The sequence below is a fragment of the Eschrichtius robustus genome, chromosome 19, assembly GCF_028021215.1.
Source record: "Eschrichtius robustus isolate mEscRob2 chromosome 19, mEscRob2.pri, whole genome shotgun sequence".
In the NCBI taxonomy this organism is placed as follows: Eukaryota; Metazoa; Chordata; class Mammalia; order Artiodactyla; family Eschrichtiidae; genus Eschrichtius; species Eschrichtius robustus.
In genome coordinates this window covers 1,726,782-1,743,518 of record NC_090842.1, presented here as the reverse complement: position 1 = coordinate 1,743,518, position 16,737 = coordinate 1,726,782, and the positions used below count along the sequence as shown (strand labels likewise).

At 68.1% G+C, this 16,737-nt stretch overlaps 1 protein-coding gene across 3 annotated transcripts in view; it reads left to right on the top strand.

Annotated features, from left to right (window-relative positions):
- Window positions 1–16,194, top strand: part of ZNF469 (zinc finger protein 469) — a 283,346-nt gene extending 267,152 nt beyond the window's left edge. For all 3 annotated transcript variants that reach the window (XM_068528062.1, XM_068528061.1, XM_068528063.1), the window contains one exon: window positions 3,584–16,194. In XM_068528062.1, the coding sequence (XP_068384163.1) occupies window positions 3,711–14,891 (11,181 nt within the window). In that variant the 5' untranslated portion in view covers window positions 3,584–3,710 and the 3' untranslated portion in view covers window positions 14,892–16,194. The remainder of the gene's footprint in view (window positions 1–3,583) is intronic.
- Window positions 16,195–16,737: the final 543 nt, after the last annotated feature.

Here is a 16,737-nt window from a genome sequence, read left to right as displayed (position 1 = left end):
GCAGCCCTGGGCCGGGCTTGTCACCTGACGCTCTGTCCCCTGGCCAGCTCATCAGGCCACTCGGGCCAGACCCCTCCTTTCCTGAGGGGCCTGCAGCACAGCTGATTCAAACCAGCAAATGAGCCTCTTATTCCTGTTTTCAGACCCTGCCCAGCCTTCCGCACAAGCCGCCCTACATCTGCTTTGTGCCCATGAGCAGAACAGGACTCGGGGGGTGACGGGACCTAGCGGTTACGGTATTAACAGGGAAATACGTCGGTTCCCCCCGCCACCACCGTCTGCTAAACACCCCGTGAGGAGCTTGTCCACTGCACTCTCTAGGGGCCAGCATCAGTCCCGGGGCATGGGTGGAGACCCCGAGCCCAGCGGAGGCGGGGGAGGGGCCGGAGGTTCAGGACCAGGGCCATCGGCCTCCCAGGCCCGAGCCCCGCCCACCCATCCCTCTCAGGGGGCACAGTTCGGAGCCTGGACCTGCGGGGCCGCCATGGTGTCTGACAGCTACTTGGGCGTGACCGGCCACCCCCAGAAAGCTCCAGAAGCTGTGGGGAGGCCAAGCCCTGGGCCCTCCCCACTCCTCACCCCAGCGCCGGGGCAGTGTGTGTAGGGGTGGTGAGGAAGGCCCCTCTCAGGGACCCTTGCATATCCACCCACCTGGCCCCTGGGCTTCACTAGCTGGCAAATTCAGGAGCAGAGGCCCCACAGACCAGAGCCCGCCCTTGCTCCTTCCTTGCTCTTTCCTTGCTCCTAGGGAGGGGCGGACACCAGCCCCAAGTGGGTTCAGAGCCCCTGATGCCTGCCACGCAGGAGCCCCCTCCTCTGACCCTCCAGGCCCTGAGTTAAGTCCCACCTAGCATGCAGTAGGTGCTCCCTGCCCACTGCCCCCCATGCCCAGCCTCTTTGGGTCGTCCAGGGGCTCTGAGCCAGGGTCAGGTCTCCACAGCTGTGCTGTGTCTGCTCCCCTGGACGCTGGGCATGGGGCAGATGTCCAGAAGCGCCGTGTGAACCTGAACTTGAGAACAAGGGGTCAGCCCCCATATGGGGCCTTTCCACCAGGAGCAGCTAACTCACAGCTGCTGGAACTGAAAGGACCCTTCACACCAGCAGGTCCGACCATCCCCCTCCGCCGATGGAGAAAGGGGACCAGGAGGTGGGCAGTGCTCCTGGCAGCCAGGCGGCTAGCCCACCACAGCCTGTGACCTCGGCTCTTGAAAGGCAGCAAGGCGATCCCCGAGTCCTGGCTCTGAACGTCTCTGCCTGAAAGAAGCATGAGCCACTGCTGCTTGCAGCTCAGCGGCCAGAAGGAGCCATGTGGCCTGTCCTGCTTGCAGCAGGACACACAGACAATCCTTCCACAGGGCACAGCGGACTCTTGGGTCATGATGCAGTCTTCCCGCCTTGAGCCCAATGGGGAGCCCTCTGGGCAGAGCCCGGGCTTCTGGCATTCAGAGTGACGAGCGTGCGGGCCCGAGGCCTCAGGTGCCCGAGAGCAGGGGAGGGGCGCCTGGGCTCAGGGCTTCCGCTCCTCCTTAAAAACTCACGCGGGACGGCCCAGGTGACCCCGACAGACCCCGACTCTCGTGTGGCTTCAAGCAGTGCGAGGGAGAAGCAGCTCAGCAGCCCGTGCACAGACGGGGACACGGAGGCCCGGGAGGCGCTGGCATCCGGGGGAGCCCCCGCGTGCCAGCGGCCGGCCAGGCTCTGTGCATTGTTGAACCTCAGGACGGCCCTGCGAGGGAGGCTGTTACCATCACTACTCCAAGGGCGTGCAAACCCACTTTCCCCAGCCCTGGGCGCCTACCGTGCGCCAGACTCCAGGCCACGGGCGCGGGCAGAGGAGCAGATGCAGACTCGCCCGCAGGGCCCAGGCTCGGGCGGCAACAGAGCGAGTCGGCAACCCCCCCCCCCCACCCCGAACAGCACACGTCCCACGAGGGGCTGATCCAGAGTTGGCAGAGGGTCATCTCTGCAACAGCCCCACCCGGGGGCTCCACTGGGATACCCATTTCCCAGGCACACAGCGACTAAGGGACTTGCCCCAGCGGCATCACAAGGGGCCCGCCCTCCCCTTGGCCCCCACAGCTCTCTCGTGCGGGGGCCGTCCTGGGGGCCCTGGCTGCTGCTGCCCCTACACCGGGCACAGCCCGGCCCTGAGCAGGTGTCCGGACCACGTGTGGCCCGGGCGAGCCCGGAGACAGGGCCGTGTGGGGCTGGGAGGAGGCCCCACAGGAACCCCCAGTGTCCTTCACTAGCCGTGAGGTCTTGGGCGAGTTACCCACCTCCCTGGGCTCCATAATCTCACCCGTAAATCAGCGATGACAGTAGCGCTCCTGACCTCTCGAGCCACTGTGAGGACCAGGGGAGTGGTTGGGAAGTGCTCATTGTCCTGGCCCGCGGTGAGGGCCCGGAAGGAGCTCATGCTACTGCTGCCGCCATCATTTATTCATTCAACAGACTCCACCCGCGAGCCCTGCCCCAGGGGCTCTCAGTCCACATATGGAAAGGGAAGCTGAGGACTTGCCCCGGGCAGTGGAGCCCAGAGGAGGGGGGAGGTCTCTACCTAGGATGCCTAGGCGCCCCCAGGCTGATGGGATGGGGAGGATCCAAAGGCGGGGCTGGCCTGGCAGAGGAGGGGGCGGCGGTGGGGCGACGTGGCACCACTGCTGGCCGGCACCGGAACCACGCCCAACCTGGGTCAGGAAGCCTCTGCCACGACCTCAGAGCTGGTGGCCTTAGCACGGGGCTGAGCTCCCGGGACTGTCTGGGGAGAGCCAAGAAAATCAGTGATGCTGACAGCCAGCCCCGGGATTGCTCTGTGGACGAGACCCCCAGAGCCGCTAGGGGGATGGGAGTGGGGTCATGGAGACAGAAGGGAGGGGTGAGGGCCATGCCCCCGGGGGCTCCCCTCACCCAGTGCTCCAAAAGCTCAGTGTTCTGGGTAGGGCTTTTCTCCAGAGGCCCATGGGGCTGTGCTCTGGGCTAGGGTCACAGGCACAGGCCAGATACGTGTGCCCCAAAACAGGAGCTAAGCTCAGGGGCCCAAGAAAGGAGCCGGAACCTTCCGGAGACCAGGGGTCCGCAGGGCGAGGGCCTTGAGGCCGTCCTGTGTGATCCCGGGGGCAGGGGATGGGGCAGGTGAAGGACCAGGTGGGAGCCTCAGCCAGACGCCCCCTCCGTCCTTCCTAGGCTCTCTGCCCTGGCCATCAGGTGCCCGTCACCCCACCACGGGGCCACTGCAGGTCTGGGAGCCACATGCCACATGGGGCTTTCCTGCTCAGGGCCTGGCTGGTGCCTAGCAGGGCTGCTTGGGGGTGGCCAGGGGTCTTCTCAGATCTCAGGCCCCAACAGTATTTTCTTTCTTTTTCCTTCCTTTTCCTCCCCAACCCCAATCCGCCCCCCCACTAAGCCCTTTCTCAGTCTGGCGGCAACTCTTTTCCCCTCTCATCTCTCAAGGTGCCGACGGAGCCAAGCCCCCTCCCCTAAAAGTACAGGTTACGTGCCCGCTGCTTCCGCTCCCAGCCTGCCACGCCACGGTGGGAGCCACGAAGCCCCACGGTCCCCGACCCACTCTGTCCTTTCCTTGCAGGCTCCACTCAGGACCATGAGAGCAGGCCCCTCCAGGGCCCCTCGAGGGGCGAGGATGTCCGCCCAGCCCGCTTTCCGCGGCCCGCCTCGGACCACAGCATCCTCCTAGCACCCAGGACGGAGGGGCCATGCCTGGGGAGCAGCCCCTCGGAGCGCCACCCCCAACCATGGCCGGAGACCTGCAGCCCTGCCCAGCGGCCAGTGGCACGGGGGGCCCCCTGCAACCTCCCAGTGAGGTCAGTGCCCCAGCCAACAGGACCACCAAGGCCACGGGCAGCGGGGCCCAAGCCGTGGACAGCCCTGAGACCCAGGTGCGGCAGGCTGGGAAGGTGGGGCCCAAGGCCCCGCTCCCCAGAACCCAGTCCCTGAGCAGCGCCCCTGGGAAGGGAAGCGGCCCCCAGGCCCCAGCAGGGCGGAGCCTGGTGCAGGCTCGCACGCGGCGGGCGAGCAGGCTGGACAGCGGCCCCCAGCAGCTCTGCGGTCTGAGCGCCGCCAGCTCAAGGCCCAAACCCGCCCTGGGCGAGAAGACCCCTGAGGGCCCGCAGCAAGAGGCCCCCCGGCCCCCAGAGGCCGAGGCCCCCCGGGGCCAAGGAACCAGAGCCCGTCTCAGGCCTGGCCCCCCCAGGGCCGAGGCTTCACCGGGCCCGGAAGAGCTCAGCTTCCGAAAGTGCTTCCAGGAGACCCCCTCCAGCTTTACCTCCACCAACTATACCTCACCGAGCGCCACCCCTGGGCCCCCGCCCCTCAGGGCCCCCCAGAGCAGCGGCGCCAGCCCCTGCCGGCCGGCCTCCTACGTGGAATTCCAGGCCAGCGGGGCCGACGCCTGGCCTCCCACGGCTGAGAACAGCTTCCCAGGTGCTAGTTTCGGGGTGCCGCCCGCTGAGCCGGAGCCCTTTCCCGAAGGCGGCAGCCCCGGGGTGGTTGCCTTCCAGTACCCCTTCCCAGAGCTGCACGGAGCCGGCCCGAAACCCTTCCCCGAGGACGCAGCCGGGCCCGAGTACGCCGAGAGGGCACTGGTGTTCGCCTTCCACCAGCCTCGGGGAGTGTGGCCCGAGGAGCCGGTGGGCACGGGCCCAGCCTACCCCCTGCCCGCCCGCTCGGGCCCCCCAGCCCTGCCCTGCTACCCCGGCCGGCCCGGCGGCCTCAACGCCCCCGGCGACCTTGGCGGTGCGCTCCCTCCCCCTGGTGCGGCTCGCCCGGCCCCCAGCCCCTTCTCGGAGAGCACGGCCACCTTCCGGGACAGTTTGCACGAGAGCATGACCAAAGTGCTCCCTGAGAGGCCGCCTTCGGCCCACGATGGGCTGGGGAGCCCCAGGGGGCCCCCAAACTCACTGGCCCAGAGGCAGTTTCCCGGGCAGGCGTACGGAAGCCCCGGAGCCGGCGGGGTGGGCACCAGCCCAGGGCCTCGGGACACGGAGCTGACTGCCTCAGGGCCCCCCGCCGCCAGACTGCCCCCGCTCTGGGACCCCGCCCCAGCCCCTTACCCCACGCCTCCCCTGGGCCCCCTGGCCACCACCAGGAGTGCATTCTTCGAAGCCCAGCCCGGCCCAGGCCAGCAGCTCAGCCTCCCACAGAGCCCCCCGCTGCCCTGGCCCCAGGTGCTCCCGGCCGCCGGCCCCGGCCCCCACCAGATGGAGATGATGAACCAGCTGTCTTTCCCCCCGGAAGTCCCCGAGTGGCAGGGGGTCAGCCAGGGAGCCCTGGCTGCTGCCGCAGGGAAGACGCCCGGGCCGGGCGAGAAGCTGGCGGTCCTGAGAAACAGCCCGGGCCAGCACGGCGGCGGCTCCCCCGGGCTGTTCGCCTACAACGGGCTGAAGGACCCTGGAGCCCAGCCCCCGTTCTTCGGGGCGGCCCAGCCCCAGGCCTCCCCCCGGGGCCCCCCCGGCCCGCCCCCGCCCAGGGTGGTGGGAGCCTCCCCCAGCGAGTCCCCCCTGCCCTCGCCGGCCACCCACACGGCCAGCAGCACCTGTTCGTCGCTGTCCCCTCTGTCCAGCAGCCCAGCCAACCCCAGCTCGGATGAGAGCCAGCTCCCCGGGCCGCTCGGGCCCTCCGCCTTCTTCCGCCCACCCACCCGCCCCCAGGAGACCGGCAGCCCCTTCCCGTCCCCCGAGCCCTCGCACGCCCTCCCCATCCACTACCAGCCGGAGCCACTCAAGGCCTTCCCTTTCCCCACAGAGGGGCTGGAGGAGACCCCGTTCCCTAGCTCGGGGCTCGAGGTGGGCAGCGTGGGCCTGGAGGGCTTCCCCCAGGAGCCGCCCCCCTACTCCGCCCACCACTTCCCCCTCAGCAGCGCCAGCCTGGACCAGCTGGATGTGCTGCTCACCTGTAGGCAGTGTGACCGGAACTACAGCAGCCTAGCCGCCTTCCTGGGGCACCGGCAGTTCTGCAGCCTGCTGCCGGCCAGGGCCAAGGACGGCCACCAGCAGCCCCCCGGGTTCCCCGCGCCCCCCGTCACCCCCTCCGCGCTGGCTGCCCCCAAAACACCGGCCGGCGGGACCCCGAGCCCACTCAGCCACACCAGGACAGCGCCCTTCCTGCTGGGTGGGGACGTCCGGCCCGACGGCAGAGACGACCCCCTGAGGATGAGCTTCCTGCCCAGCCCGGCCGCCGCCCCCCCCTTCCCGCTGCCTGCAGGGGACCTGGACCTGGAGGACGCCGCCAAGCTGGACAGCCTCATCACGGAGGCCCTCAACGGCCTGGAGTACCAGTCAGACAACCCTGAGATCGACAGCAGCTTCATTGACGTCTTCACCGACGACGAGCCCTCCGGCCCCAGGGGCCCCGCCACTGGGCAGCCCCCCAAGACCAGGCTGGGGGCAACGCCGGAGAGCAAAGCCCAGCTCCCGCTCCCGGCAGGGGCTGCCCCGCCGGAGCCCCAGCCGCCCCGGCCCGGCGACGGGGGCTACGCGGCCGGCCCCAGGCCCAAAACCCGCTCCCTGGGCCCAGCGCCCTCAGAGGCAGATGGGGCCAGCCTGGCCGGCCAGCAGAGAAGAGGAAAGCGGTTTAAGTTGTTCCAGAAAGAGCTGGACACGGTCAGCACCGCCAAGAGGCCGGGCAGGGGCTCCAGGGCCAGCCGCCTGAGGCCGAGGAGGAAAGGCCGGGCTGAGCCGGCCCTGTCCCGCCCGCGGGACCTCGGAACCCAGGCCCCCAAGAGCCACGCAGACCCAGGGGGGCGGGCCCTCCTGGTGGAGACGCGGAGCTCCAGGCGCCTCCGACTGTCCCCCGGCCAGGACTGCAGGCGGAGGCGGGCCCGGGGCGGCACCTGGAGCAAAGAGCTCATCCACAAGATCGTGCAGCAGAAGAACCGGGCGGGCAAGCGCGGCCCAGCCCCGGGCGCCGCGGACGGCGGACCCCAGGACTGCGACGGCGCCTCCGAGTCTGAGGAGGAGGATGGCCCGCGGCTGCGAGGCTCACGCTTCAGAGGCCGGCCCCACCCCAGCGGCCGGCGATGGCGCCGGGGCGAGAAGAGGAAGGAAGTGGACTTGGCCCCGGGTCCCAGAGAGGGCGGACAGCAGCAGAAGCCCAGGAAGGCCGTGAGGCAGGAGGCCGTGAGGCCTGGGGGCTCCCCGGGCCCAGAGGAGCCGGGCGGGCCGTGGCCAGGTCCCGTCAAGGGTCCTGAGGCCCAGGGCCCGTCGCACGGCCCAGAGGCTGCAGTGGGCCCTGAGCAGAGAGGCCCCCAGCGTCTCCTGCAGGGTCTCACGGGCGCCGAGACCCCAGAGGAAAGCCGTCCCTCTCTGGACTTCCCCCAAGACACCGAGAGCCCTGAAATTGCTGAAGACCTTCCCCCTGATGCCGCAGGACTTCACAGAGAGGCTCTGAGCTCCCCTCCAGCCACCTGTGGGGGAGGAGGCCCCTGCCCCCCAGCCCCAGAGCGACCACAGCTCCGCCAGGAGGACGCAGTGCTGGCCCGCGCAAGCTCACCCGCGCTGGGTGCCCCCCGGTGCTCGGAGCCTGCCGTCTCCCAGGACGGAGAGGAGCCCCCTGCCTCCCCGCCAGGAGAATCACTGGTGCCCGTGGCCAACGCAGCCGACACGGCCCACCCCGAACCCAGGACCCTCTGTTTGAAGGCCCCTGGTCTTGGAGACTCCGTGGGGCTTCCAACTGCCAAAAAGGGGCCTCAGCCCTACAGCAGCCCTCCCAGCGGATTGTTCCTCGGACCCAAAGACCTGGCTGGCTGTTGCCACGAAGGCCTGGGCTCCCAGTCCTCAGCCCCAGACAGCCCGCCGGCCATCAGGGCAGGCCTCTGCCAGGATGGCGAGGATGCCAGTTCCCAAGAGCCCAAGCCGCCCAGGAACACACCCTACACAGTCGTCACGGGCCCAGGCAAAGCCGAATCGCCGCCGGCCTTGGAGCGCACGGCCCTCTTCTCGGGGCCGCCTGGGGACAGCTTCCACCCGCCAGTCTATGGCAGCCTCTCTGGGAACGGGGACACCCAGGTGCCACGTGCGTGTGCCGCCCCTCCCCCGAGGAGACCTCAGCAAGACCCACCGTTCCTCTCGTTTCTGCCCAAGAAGGGCTGGTCCCTGCTGGAGGAAGTGTCCCCCGTGCCGCCTGGCCATCTGGGCCCTTTTCCCGGCCTCTCAGGGGAAAAGGCATTCAGTCAGAGGTGTCCCAGTGAAGGAACTGTGGCCACCAGCCTCCCCGCTTTGCCCGGCAAGGTCATCGAATGTAGCACCGCTTGTAGCGGTGACCTGTCTGAGGAGGAGCTCGAGATCAAAAGGCTGGTCACCGAATTGGAGAGTCAGCTGCAAAGCAAAGGCGCACAGGAGGCCCCGGGAGAGCCGTGCGGAGCCAGCGCCACCAGTCCTGGGGAACTGCGTCCACGCCCGGAGGGGGCCGAAACAACTGTGGCCACCACGGGGGGCGCTCTAGGGAGCCCCCAGGAGGAGTGGCCCTCGTTCCACCCTGGAGAAGCAGCCCTGACCCCCGGCGCCCACAAGGACGTGGTTCCTGGGGGTCCTTTCAGCCCCACTGGGGCCAGCCCCAGTTTCCGGCCAGTGCAGAAAGCCGGGGTCTCCAAGACAGGGCTCCCCAGGGCCGAAGGGGGCCTCGGGGCCCACCTGGAAGTCTGTTTACCGGACCCCCCGTGGGACATGGGGAGTTTAGCGAAGTGCAGCCCAAACCCTGAGGCTTCACTTCCTAAGGGTAACAGGGCCACCAGAACACAGCACAGCCAAGACCTCCCACTGCTCTTTCGCTGCCCACGGAGAGGGGGGCTTTCCCCAGGATCCCACAAGGCACCTGGACCCTGCCGAGACCCCTCAGAGATGGAAGCGTTCGGCAGCCCTGTTGCCCCTCCGGCACCTGGCTTGGCATTTCGGGGGACCGAGCTTCTGCCCCTGGGTGCCACGCCACATTCTGGTGCCAGTCACAACAGTGCCCCCAAGGGACACTCTGTGAGCAGCACAGGTGGGCCAGGAGGAGCAGGGGGCCCTGGCCCTGAGGGTAACGAGGAGTTTGTACCGGCGGGGACCTCCCCACGTCGTGCCTCCGTGCCCGACCGCAGCCCCAGCAGGAGGCCCAAGGACCCAGCCTCGAGCCCCCTTCATCAGCTCCAGCTCCTGGTGGCCAGAGCGGCTGAGAGAGAAGATGACACCCGGGGCTCCCAGGGGCCCCCGCCTGATGACACCCAGAGTCCTCAGCACAGCAACCCCTCAGATCCGGGAAAGGAGAGTGTGGAAGGTGGGAAAATGGCCTGCAGCCCTGCCTGGGACTTCCCGGGGGCTGTGCAGACGACAGCCGTCCCTGCTGTGGCCGGACGCCAGCTGGGGCCAGAGGGAGCTGGACATCCGGGCTCACACGGCCAGGCCGAGAAGCCCAAGGGTCAAGTCGGAGCCAGCCAACTGCAGCCAGATGACCGGGGCAGGCCGCGGCGGCCGGACCAGCTAGCCGGGCAGCTCCAGAGAAGCAGGGCGGCCGTGGGCCTTTGGAACGGGGCACGGGCCACCCCAGGCCCCACCTACTCTGAGGCAGAATCTTCAGTCCCAGCCTTGGCAGCAACTGACACGGAAGATGGGCCTGAGGACCAGACTCCAGAGGCAGTAGCTGGCCCAGGCCTTCAGAAGCATCTGCTGTTCGCTGGCGAGAGCCCAGCGCCCCCCGGCAGGGACCTGGCCAGCCGCACCCCCTCGCCCGCTTCTGCAGCCACCCCCGATCCCTGCGGCCCCAAGGAAGGCCCAGCTCGCCGCCCTCTCCGGGGGGACTGTGACCCCCTGGAAGACCCTCCCAAGGAGCCCAGCTTCGTCGGTGTCTTCACTCCCGCCCATGGAGGGGACTGCCCTGGAGGTCGCATGGCAAGAACCCTAGAGGGTTCCAGAAAAGGGAGACCAAGGGAAGCTCCTGCCTCTGTCACCCCACCCCACCCAGGGAGGGCCACCTCCCCGAGAGTGACCGTCAAGGCCACTGCCCTGTCCAGCATCCCTACCACTGGTGGCCTGGGGGCAGTCAGAGGCCCCAGGGCCGAGTGGCCAGACCCCAGGGGAGCCCTGTCCAGCACCCACCCCGATGGGGTGCCCAAGGGCCCCTCCTCAGAACCCCCAGGCAACAGGGAAAGCCAGGGTGTCACCGCTGTGCCCACTGACCCTTCCACACGGGGGGCCATGGGGCCAGATCCCCACACCTGCCAGGAAGGCGAGGCAGAGGCCAGCCTCCAGGAACAGGAGGGCCTAGAGATGCCCAGGGCCGGGCACCCTGCCGTTACAGAGGCATCCGAAGCTGGCACCAGGGGTCTGCGGGTCACCTGCCCCTCCACAGAGCTCCACCCGGGCAGAACCACAACTCCGAGCAGCACAGCCAGCGACTCCAGACCCCACTCCCCCCGAAGCCTCGGAAACAGCCTCCACCAGAGACCCCAGGGGGATCCCCTCAGCCCCCAGGACCCCAGACAGAAGCCTCGTGGCTTTAAAAAGAAGCCTGTGTTCACTGAGAACGGCCACTGGAGGGGCGGAGCCCCCAGCGGGCAGCCCGTGACCTGTGAGGTCTGCGCGGCCTCCTTCCGCTCTGGGCCGGGCCTGAGCCGCCACAGAGCCAGGAAGCATGGGCTGCACAGGGGTTCTGCCTCCCAGCCAAGCCCAGCGGCCCCACCTGCTCCCCAGACATGCCACCCACCCGGGAAGAAGAGCCGCAGGGCGCCGGGGAAGGAGAAACCGAGGCGCCTGGTGGGAGACCCCAGCCAGGCCGGTAGGCTAACCCCTGTTCGCGGCTCTGTGGCTCCTGAGGATGCGCTGGGTCCCGAGATGTCCAAGGGGCTTAGGCGGGGGCTCCGCCTTCTGGGAGCACCAGGCTGTCCCCCCGGCTGGGAACCACATCCCCCAGACGTGGTCAAGCAAGGGGTGGACGTGAGGCCTGCAGAGCCCGGGAAACAGGACCAGCTGGAGAGGGATGAGCCCCGGTCCAAACAGACAAAGAAAGCCGGGGGCCAGAGGCGGGGCAGGCCGCCCGCAGACTTCCCCAGCGAGTCGGAGGGGAAAGCCAGCAAGAGGGCGAGAAAGCCAAGAGCGAGAAGGTTCCGGGAGGAGAGCGGTCTCCAGGGCCCTGCCGATGTGATTTCAGGGAGAAGAGGCTGGAATCCATCAACGGCCATCGCCAACTGCCCGGCTCTCCCGAGCCGCCACCTCTCACCAGAGGCAGAGCAGGAGACTGAGTCCACGCAGCCGCCTCTCGTCGCCACGGACCTGGAGGAGATGCCTGCACGGAAGTCTCCTGGGGATCGGGTGGCCTGTCCAGGGATGGTGGAGGGGGCACCTCCTGCGCCAGAAGGGCCAGTGGGGCGGAAAGCAGCCTCGGCAAGAGGGTGCGCGGGACCCCGAGAGGCCAGGGTGTCTGGCATCTGCAAAGAGCCGTCGAGGGCAGCCGGGGGTAAACGTGCAGGGGACAGCAGAGTGGCCGAGAGCAGATCAGGGCAAGGTGTCTGGGAGGGGCATGAGCCCCCCTGGGACCCGCAGGGCCCTCCCGAGACTCGTGGTTCTGAAGCAGGCAGCACCATTGGCAGTTGCCTCCAGGACCCCCTGCACAGTCCAGGAGAGGGGGTCCAGGAGCAGGAGGGCCCTGCTCCTGAAGCCCCCAGCCCGAGTCTCAGAGACCCTCTGAGCTTGTTTGATGATGAGGCCTCCTTTTCCCAGCTCTTCCCCCTGGGAGACCGCTTGGTTCGGAAGAAGAACCCCCGTGTCTACAGGAAGCGCTGTAAAAAGTCGAAGCCACCTCCCCGGCCCGAGCCCAGCAGCCCGGCAGGGGGCAGTGTCGCTCTGTCCTCCTCCCGCCTGCCCACAGACCTCAGTGACTCTGGCTCGCTCTGCCTGTCCCACGAGGACCCGTGGGGGGACGAGGCTGCGGGTCTGCCGGAGTCCTTCCTCCTGGAGGGCTTCCTCAGCAGCAAGGTGCCCGGCATTGACCCCTGGGCCACGGGCCCCAGCCTGTGGGCCCTGGAGCCCCACGCGGAGGCGGACCCCTGCTGCGCCGAGGACCACCCGTCAGAAAACATCCCTGAGCTGCACATGGTCCCGGCAGCTTGGCGAGGCCCGGAGCTGCAGGCCCCCGCCGACGAGGCCACCTCTTCTCCGGGAGACGTGAGCCCCGAGCCCCCCAGCCTGGAGCGAGAGTACGAGTGTGGCGTCCCCGGGAGCGCCGTGGACCTGCAGGTGCAGGGCCTGTGCTTCCTAGGACCCTGCGAAGACCCTGCAGGTCTGCCCGGCGCCAGCCTCTTGGACTCCAAGGCCACGGCCAGTTCCCAGGGCCCACAGAGCAGGACAGAGGGGGCGGCCGGGGCAAGAAGGGCCCCAGGCGGAGGCCGGCCCACCAAGGCCAGGAGGGCGCCCTACAAGTGCAGGGTGTGCTTTCAGCGCTTCCACGGCCTGGGAGAGCTGGACCTCCACAAGCTGGCCCACAGCCCCTCGCCGCCCCCCACCTGTTACATGTGCGTGGAGCGCAGGTTCGGCTCCCGCGAGCTGCTGAGGGAGCACCTGCAGGAGAAGCACGTGCAGAGCAAGGCAGGGCTGTGGGCCTGCGGCATGTGCCGGCGCGAGGTCGCCGACGTCTGGATGTACAATGAGCACCTGCGTGAGCACGCCGTGCGCTTCGCCCGCAAGGGGCAGGCGCGGAGGTCCCTGGGGGACCTGCCCGGATGTTGGGAGGGGGACGGCGCGGTCACGCACTTCCTGAGCGGCATCGTGGGACGGGTCTCCAAACCCCACCGGGGCAGGCGCTCCATCGGCAAGGCAGGCGGGGGCCCCGCGGAGGCGTCAGGGGTGGATGTGGGAGCTGGGAAGGTATTCCCGAGGGAGAGGCCAAGACCCAAGGCCCGTGCCAACGGCTCCGACCCGGACAGCGCCTCGGCCCAGGGCAGCCCGTCAGCCTGCGGCTTGTCCCCCGACGGCCGTTCGCACAGCGAGTCCCCCCTCCCAGCCGTCCCGGTGCACCGAGACTGCAAGGACCCCGCCCGCGACTGCCACCACTGCGGGAAGCGGTTCCCCAAGCCGTTCAAGCTGCAGCGCCACCTGGCGGTGCACAGCCCGCAGCGCGTCTACCTGTGCCCCCAGTGCCCCCGGGTGTACCCCGAGCACCAGGAGCTGCGCGTGCACCTGGGCGGCGAGCACGGGCTGAGCGGGGAGCTGGAGCTGCAGCACACCCCGCTGTACGCCTGCGAGCTTTGCGCCAACGTCACGCACATCAGCAAGAGGTCCTTCGTCTGCAGCTCCTGCAACTACACCTTTGCCAAAAAGGAGCAGTTCGACCGGCACATGGACAAACACCGGAGGAGGGGGCAGCAGCCCTTCACCTTCCGCGGCGTGCGGAGGCCCGGCGCCCCCGGGCAGAAGGCCTTGGCCCGAGAGGGCTCGCTGCCCAGCAAACGGCGCAGGGTGGCCGCGTCCAGCAGCGCCCCCGGATCCGGCGTGGACGGGCCTCTGTCCCGGGACTGCGGCCCCACCCTGAGCGAGCGGTCCCTCCCAGCCCTGCCCCAGCCCTGCCCGGAGGCAGCTCCCAGCACCACAGCAGGGCAGCCCGGGACCCCAGAGAGGCCCACAGGCCCCGTGGGCCACCCGGTCGGCGGCGGCGATCTGCCCTCTGCCCTCCAGGAGCTCCTGCCCCCGTCTCTGTCTCCTTTCCCGGCGGCCTCGGCTGATGGCAAAGATGGCCACGAGCCGGACCAGGCCCTGGAGAGTTCCGAGGACGAGGCTTCCCCAGGCAGCCCTGGGCGCTTCCTCCAGCAGGCTCTCCGCTTGGGGGGCTCTCTGCCCCAGCCGGGGGCCGGAGGCCAAGATGCAGAGGAACAGAGGGCAGCTGGCCCGCTCTCAGGGAAACACAGGACCCCAAGTGCCCCTGGCAAATGTGCCCCTGACCATCACCCAGAAGCCCCCTCTCTGCTCTGGAAGGAGAAGCAGGTGTCCACGTGTCACGTGGCGCCTGCCGGGGGCGCAGGAGGCCCCTCCCACAGAGGCAGTGCCAACAACCCCGGGGGCTGCCAGAGCTCGTCCAAGGACAGGTCAGCCTCGTCCACCCCCAGCAAAGCACCCAAGTTCCCAGTACAACTGAAGAAGGCGGTGCCCAGCCCAATGCCCAGAGAGCTCCCCCATGGCACTGAGGACAGGCCAAAGCCCACCACCCTCAAAGTCAAGCCGGGCCCCGGCTCCCAGGGCGCTGGAGGCCCCCGGCAGGGCACCAAGGCAGCGGGCGGCAGCCAGCCCCAGCCGGCCAGCGGGCAGCTCCAAAGTGAGACAGCCACCACCCCAGCCAAGCCCGACGGCCCAGGCCAGGGCCCCGCCCCAGACAAGGCCCCTCCTCGAGCCCCAGCCAAGGGCTACCCCAAGGGACCAAGGGAAGCTGGTGACCAGGGGCCGCGAGGGAGCCTGGGCCCCAGGGAGGACGGGGACAGCAGTGAGAAGAAGAGAAAGGGCCGGGCGCCGGGGCCAACCAGGAGTGAAGCTGTGGGGAACCTAGGGAGAGGCCCCCCGGTCCCTGACAAGCCCCCCCGGGCCCCGCGGAAGCAGGCGACTCCCAGCCGCGTGCTCCCTGCCAAGCCCAAGCCCACTGGCCAGAACGGCACAACACCGCCCCAGCCCTCAGAGCCGCGGAAGGGGGAGCCCGGCCATGCCCAAGGGAACATCAGGCGCGGCAAGGAGGGGCTGGGCAAGGCCCTCCCCCAGGCCAGACCCCTGCATAGGCCCCCCAGGAGGGGCGGGGCTGTCCTCGGTGCTGAACCCCCCAACCCCCGGGCCTGCCGGACAGCCGAGTCCCAGAGCCACCTCCTCAGCCAGCTTTTCGGGCAGAGACTAACCAGCTTCAAGATCCCTTTAAAAAAGGATGCTTCGGAGTAATTTATAGGAGCCAGCACGTGCCTGGGAGTGGGGCTGGGGACGAACTGGCAAATGGGGGACCCTGGTCTATGCTGAGGAGTTCCAGTCCTCCGAGAGTTTGCCTGGTGGCCACATCTTAATCCACCTGCCATAGCATGCAGATACTCAGACTCTGGTGTTAGACCTGCGACCCTGATGCCTTGAACAGGGCCTGGGGTGGACAGCAATCCCTTTCTAGCTGGAAGGTGAGGGTGAGGGGTGGGCCAGCTGCAGCCTCTTTGAGACCATGCAGCTGTTTTCTCAGTACCAAGACGTTAAAGAGAGAGCTGCTCACCACCACCCCAGCCCCGTGTGCCCCACAGCCAAGGCCCGGTACGCCAGAGAACCCCTCGCTTTAAAGGTTTGCACAGGGCACCCCACCTGTGTCATCTAGCAGGAAGTAAGTTGAGGCAGCCGCCGGTCGAATGGTGGCAGCCTCCGTCTTAGTGTCGTTGCTGCTGTTGCTGGAATTCCAAAGCGACCCTAGAAATCAGATGGGGGCAGAAGAGCCATCTGTGAGCTGCCCGGCGCCCCCCGCACCCCCCACCGCCGAGCACAACAGGCCTTCTCTGACCACAGGGTCGTGCCGGCCACTGTCCGTGCCACTGACGGAAGAGCCGATCTCCAGTGCACCTTGACCCCTGGTCCTCCCTCCCCACCTGCACTGCCCCCAGCCCAGCCTCCGCAGTCGCCCTCTCTAGAGCCTGCCTTCTACACGGAGCTCTCTGCTGCAAGTATCAGCAATTTTACTCTGATGATCCTGGTGCTATTTTCATGTTGTAATGTGAATACAGGCTTCCTTGATTTGTTTTACCTGGGGGGTGGGGTCGGACCAGGAGGCGCAGTGTGCCGCACGGGCGGCCCAAGGCACCAGTGGCCTAAGAAGCCCTTCGCTGGCTCCCGTCCGCCTCTGGGAGGCTCCAGCCCCACGGGCAGGTCAGAGCAGCCAGTCAGGGGCAGCTCACACACTGACACGACCCAGGGGCTGGCTCGCACGTCCTTTCTACAGAATCGTGTCTTCACGGGGGCAGGAGGCAGGGAGAGGCTTCCTTCTGTTCTTAGGTGTCTCTGAGGTTTGTGGTTTGTTTTGTTCTGTTTCTTCATTTTAGCCTTGGGTGCAATGTGTATGTCAAAAGTTTTAATTTTGATATTTCGAAAGAAACCAAATCAGGCCCATACTGCCTTTGTAGAAGGTGTGTGTGCCACTCAGAGTGCCTCTTTAGTGCTGATGAATAAACCCGGGGGCTCTGAGGTTGTAAAATCTTAGTGAGTCCATGCTGTCAAATATATGTCCACTATTTTCACAGGGCACCTCCTTTGTGGCCTCTGTCCTCCCGCCAGCCCCACCCTGCCTGCCCCCCCGAGCCGCCGCTTCGTCCGTCCCGTCCCAGGGCCACCTGGCCCTGCAGAGCCGCCCCAGCCATAGAGGGGTCCCACCAGCCCCCAGACTTGTTAACACGGTGCAGACAGCACCTTAGCGCTGGGCGGGACCCTCTCAGGAAGGAACTAGCACAGCTGGGTTAGGGGACCCAGAGGGCAGCAAAGGCAGCAGGAGGGATCACACTCCCACCGCAGGCCCAGACCCCTGGGGCCCACGTGTCCTGAAGACCCCCGTGTCTGGGACAAGCGCCCGGATGGCAGGCAGGGCCCGTCCAGAGTCGGGCACCAACCCTGATCCCGTCCTGCCCCCGACAGCTGCCTGCACACGGGGTCTCTCAGAGCAGGCCCCAAACAACACATGCCAGGCGCGGGGGTTGGGGTGGGGGGAGCCTCGCCAAGCCCTTCCACAGGGAGGGATCCTGCACGTGAGCCGACACTGCCGAGCCCA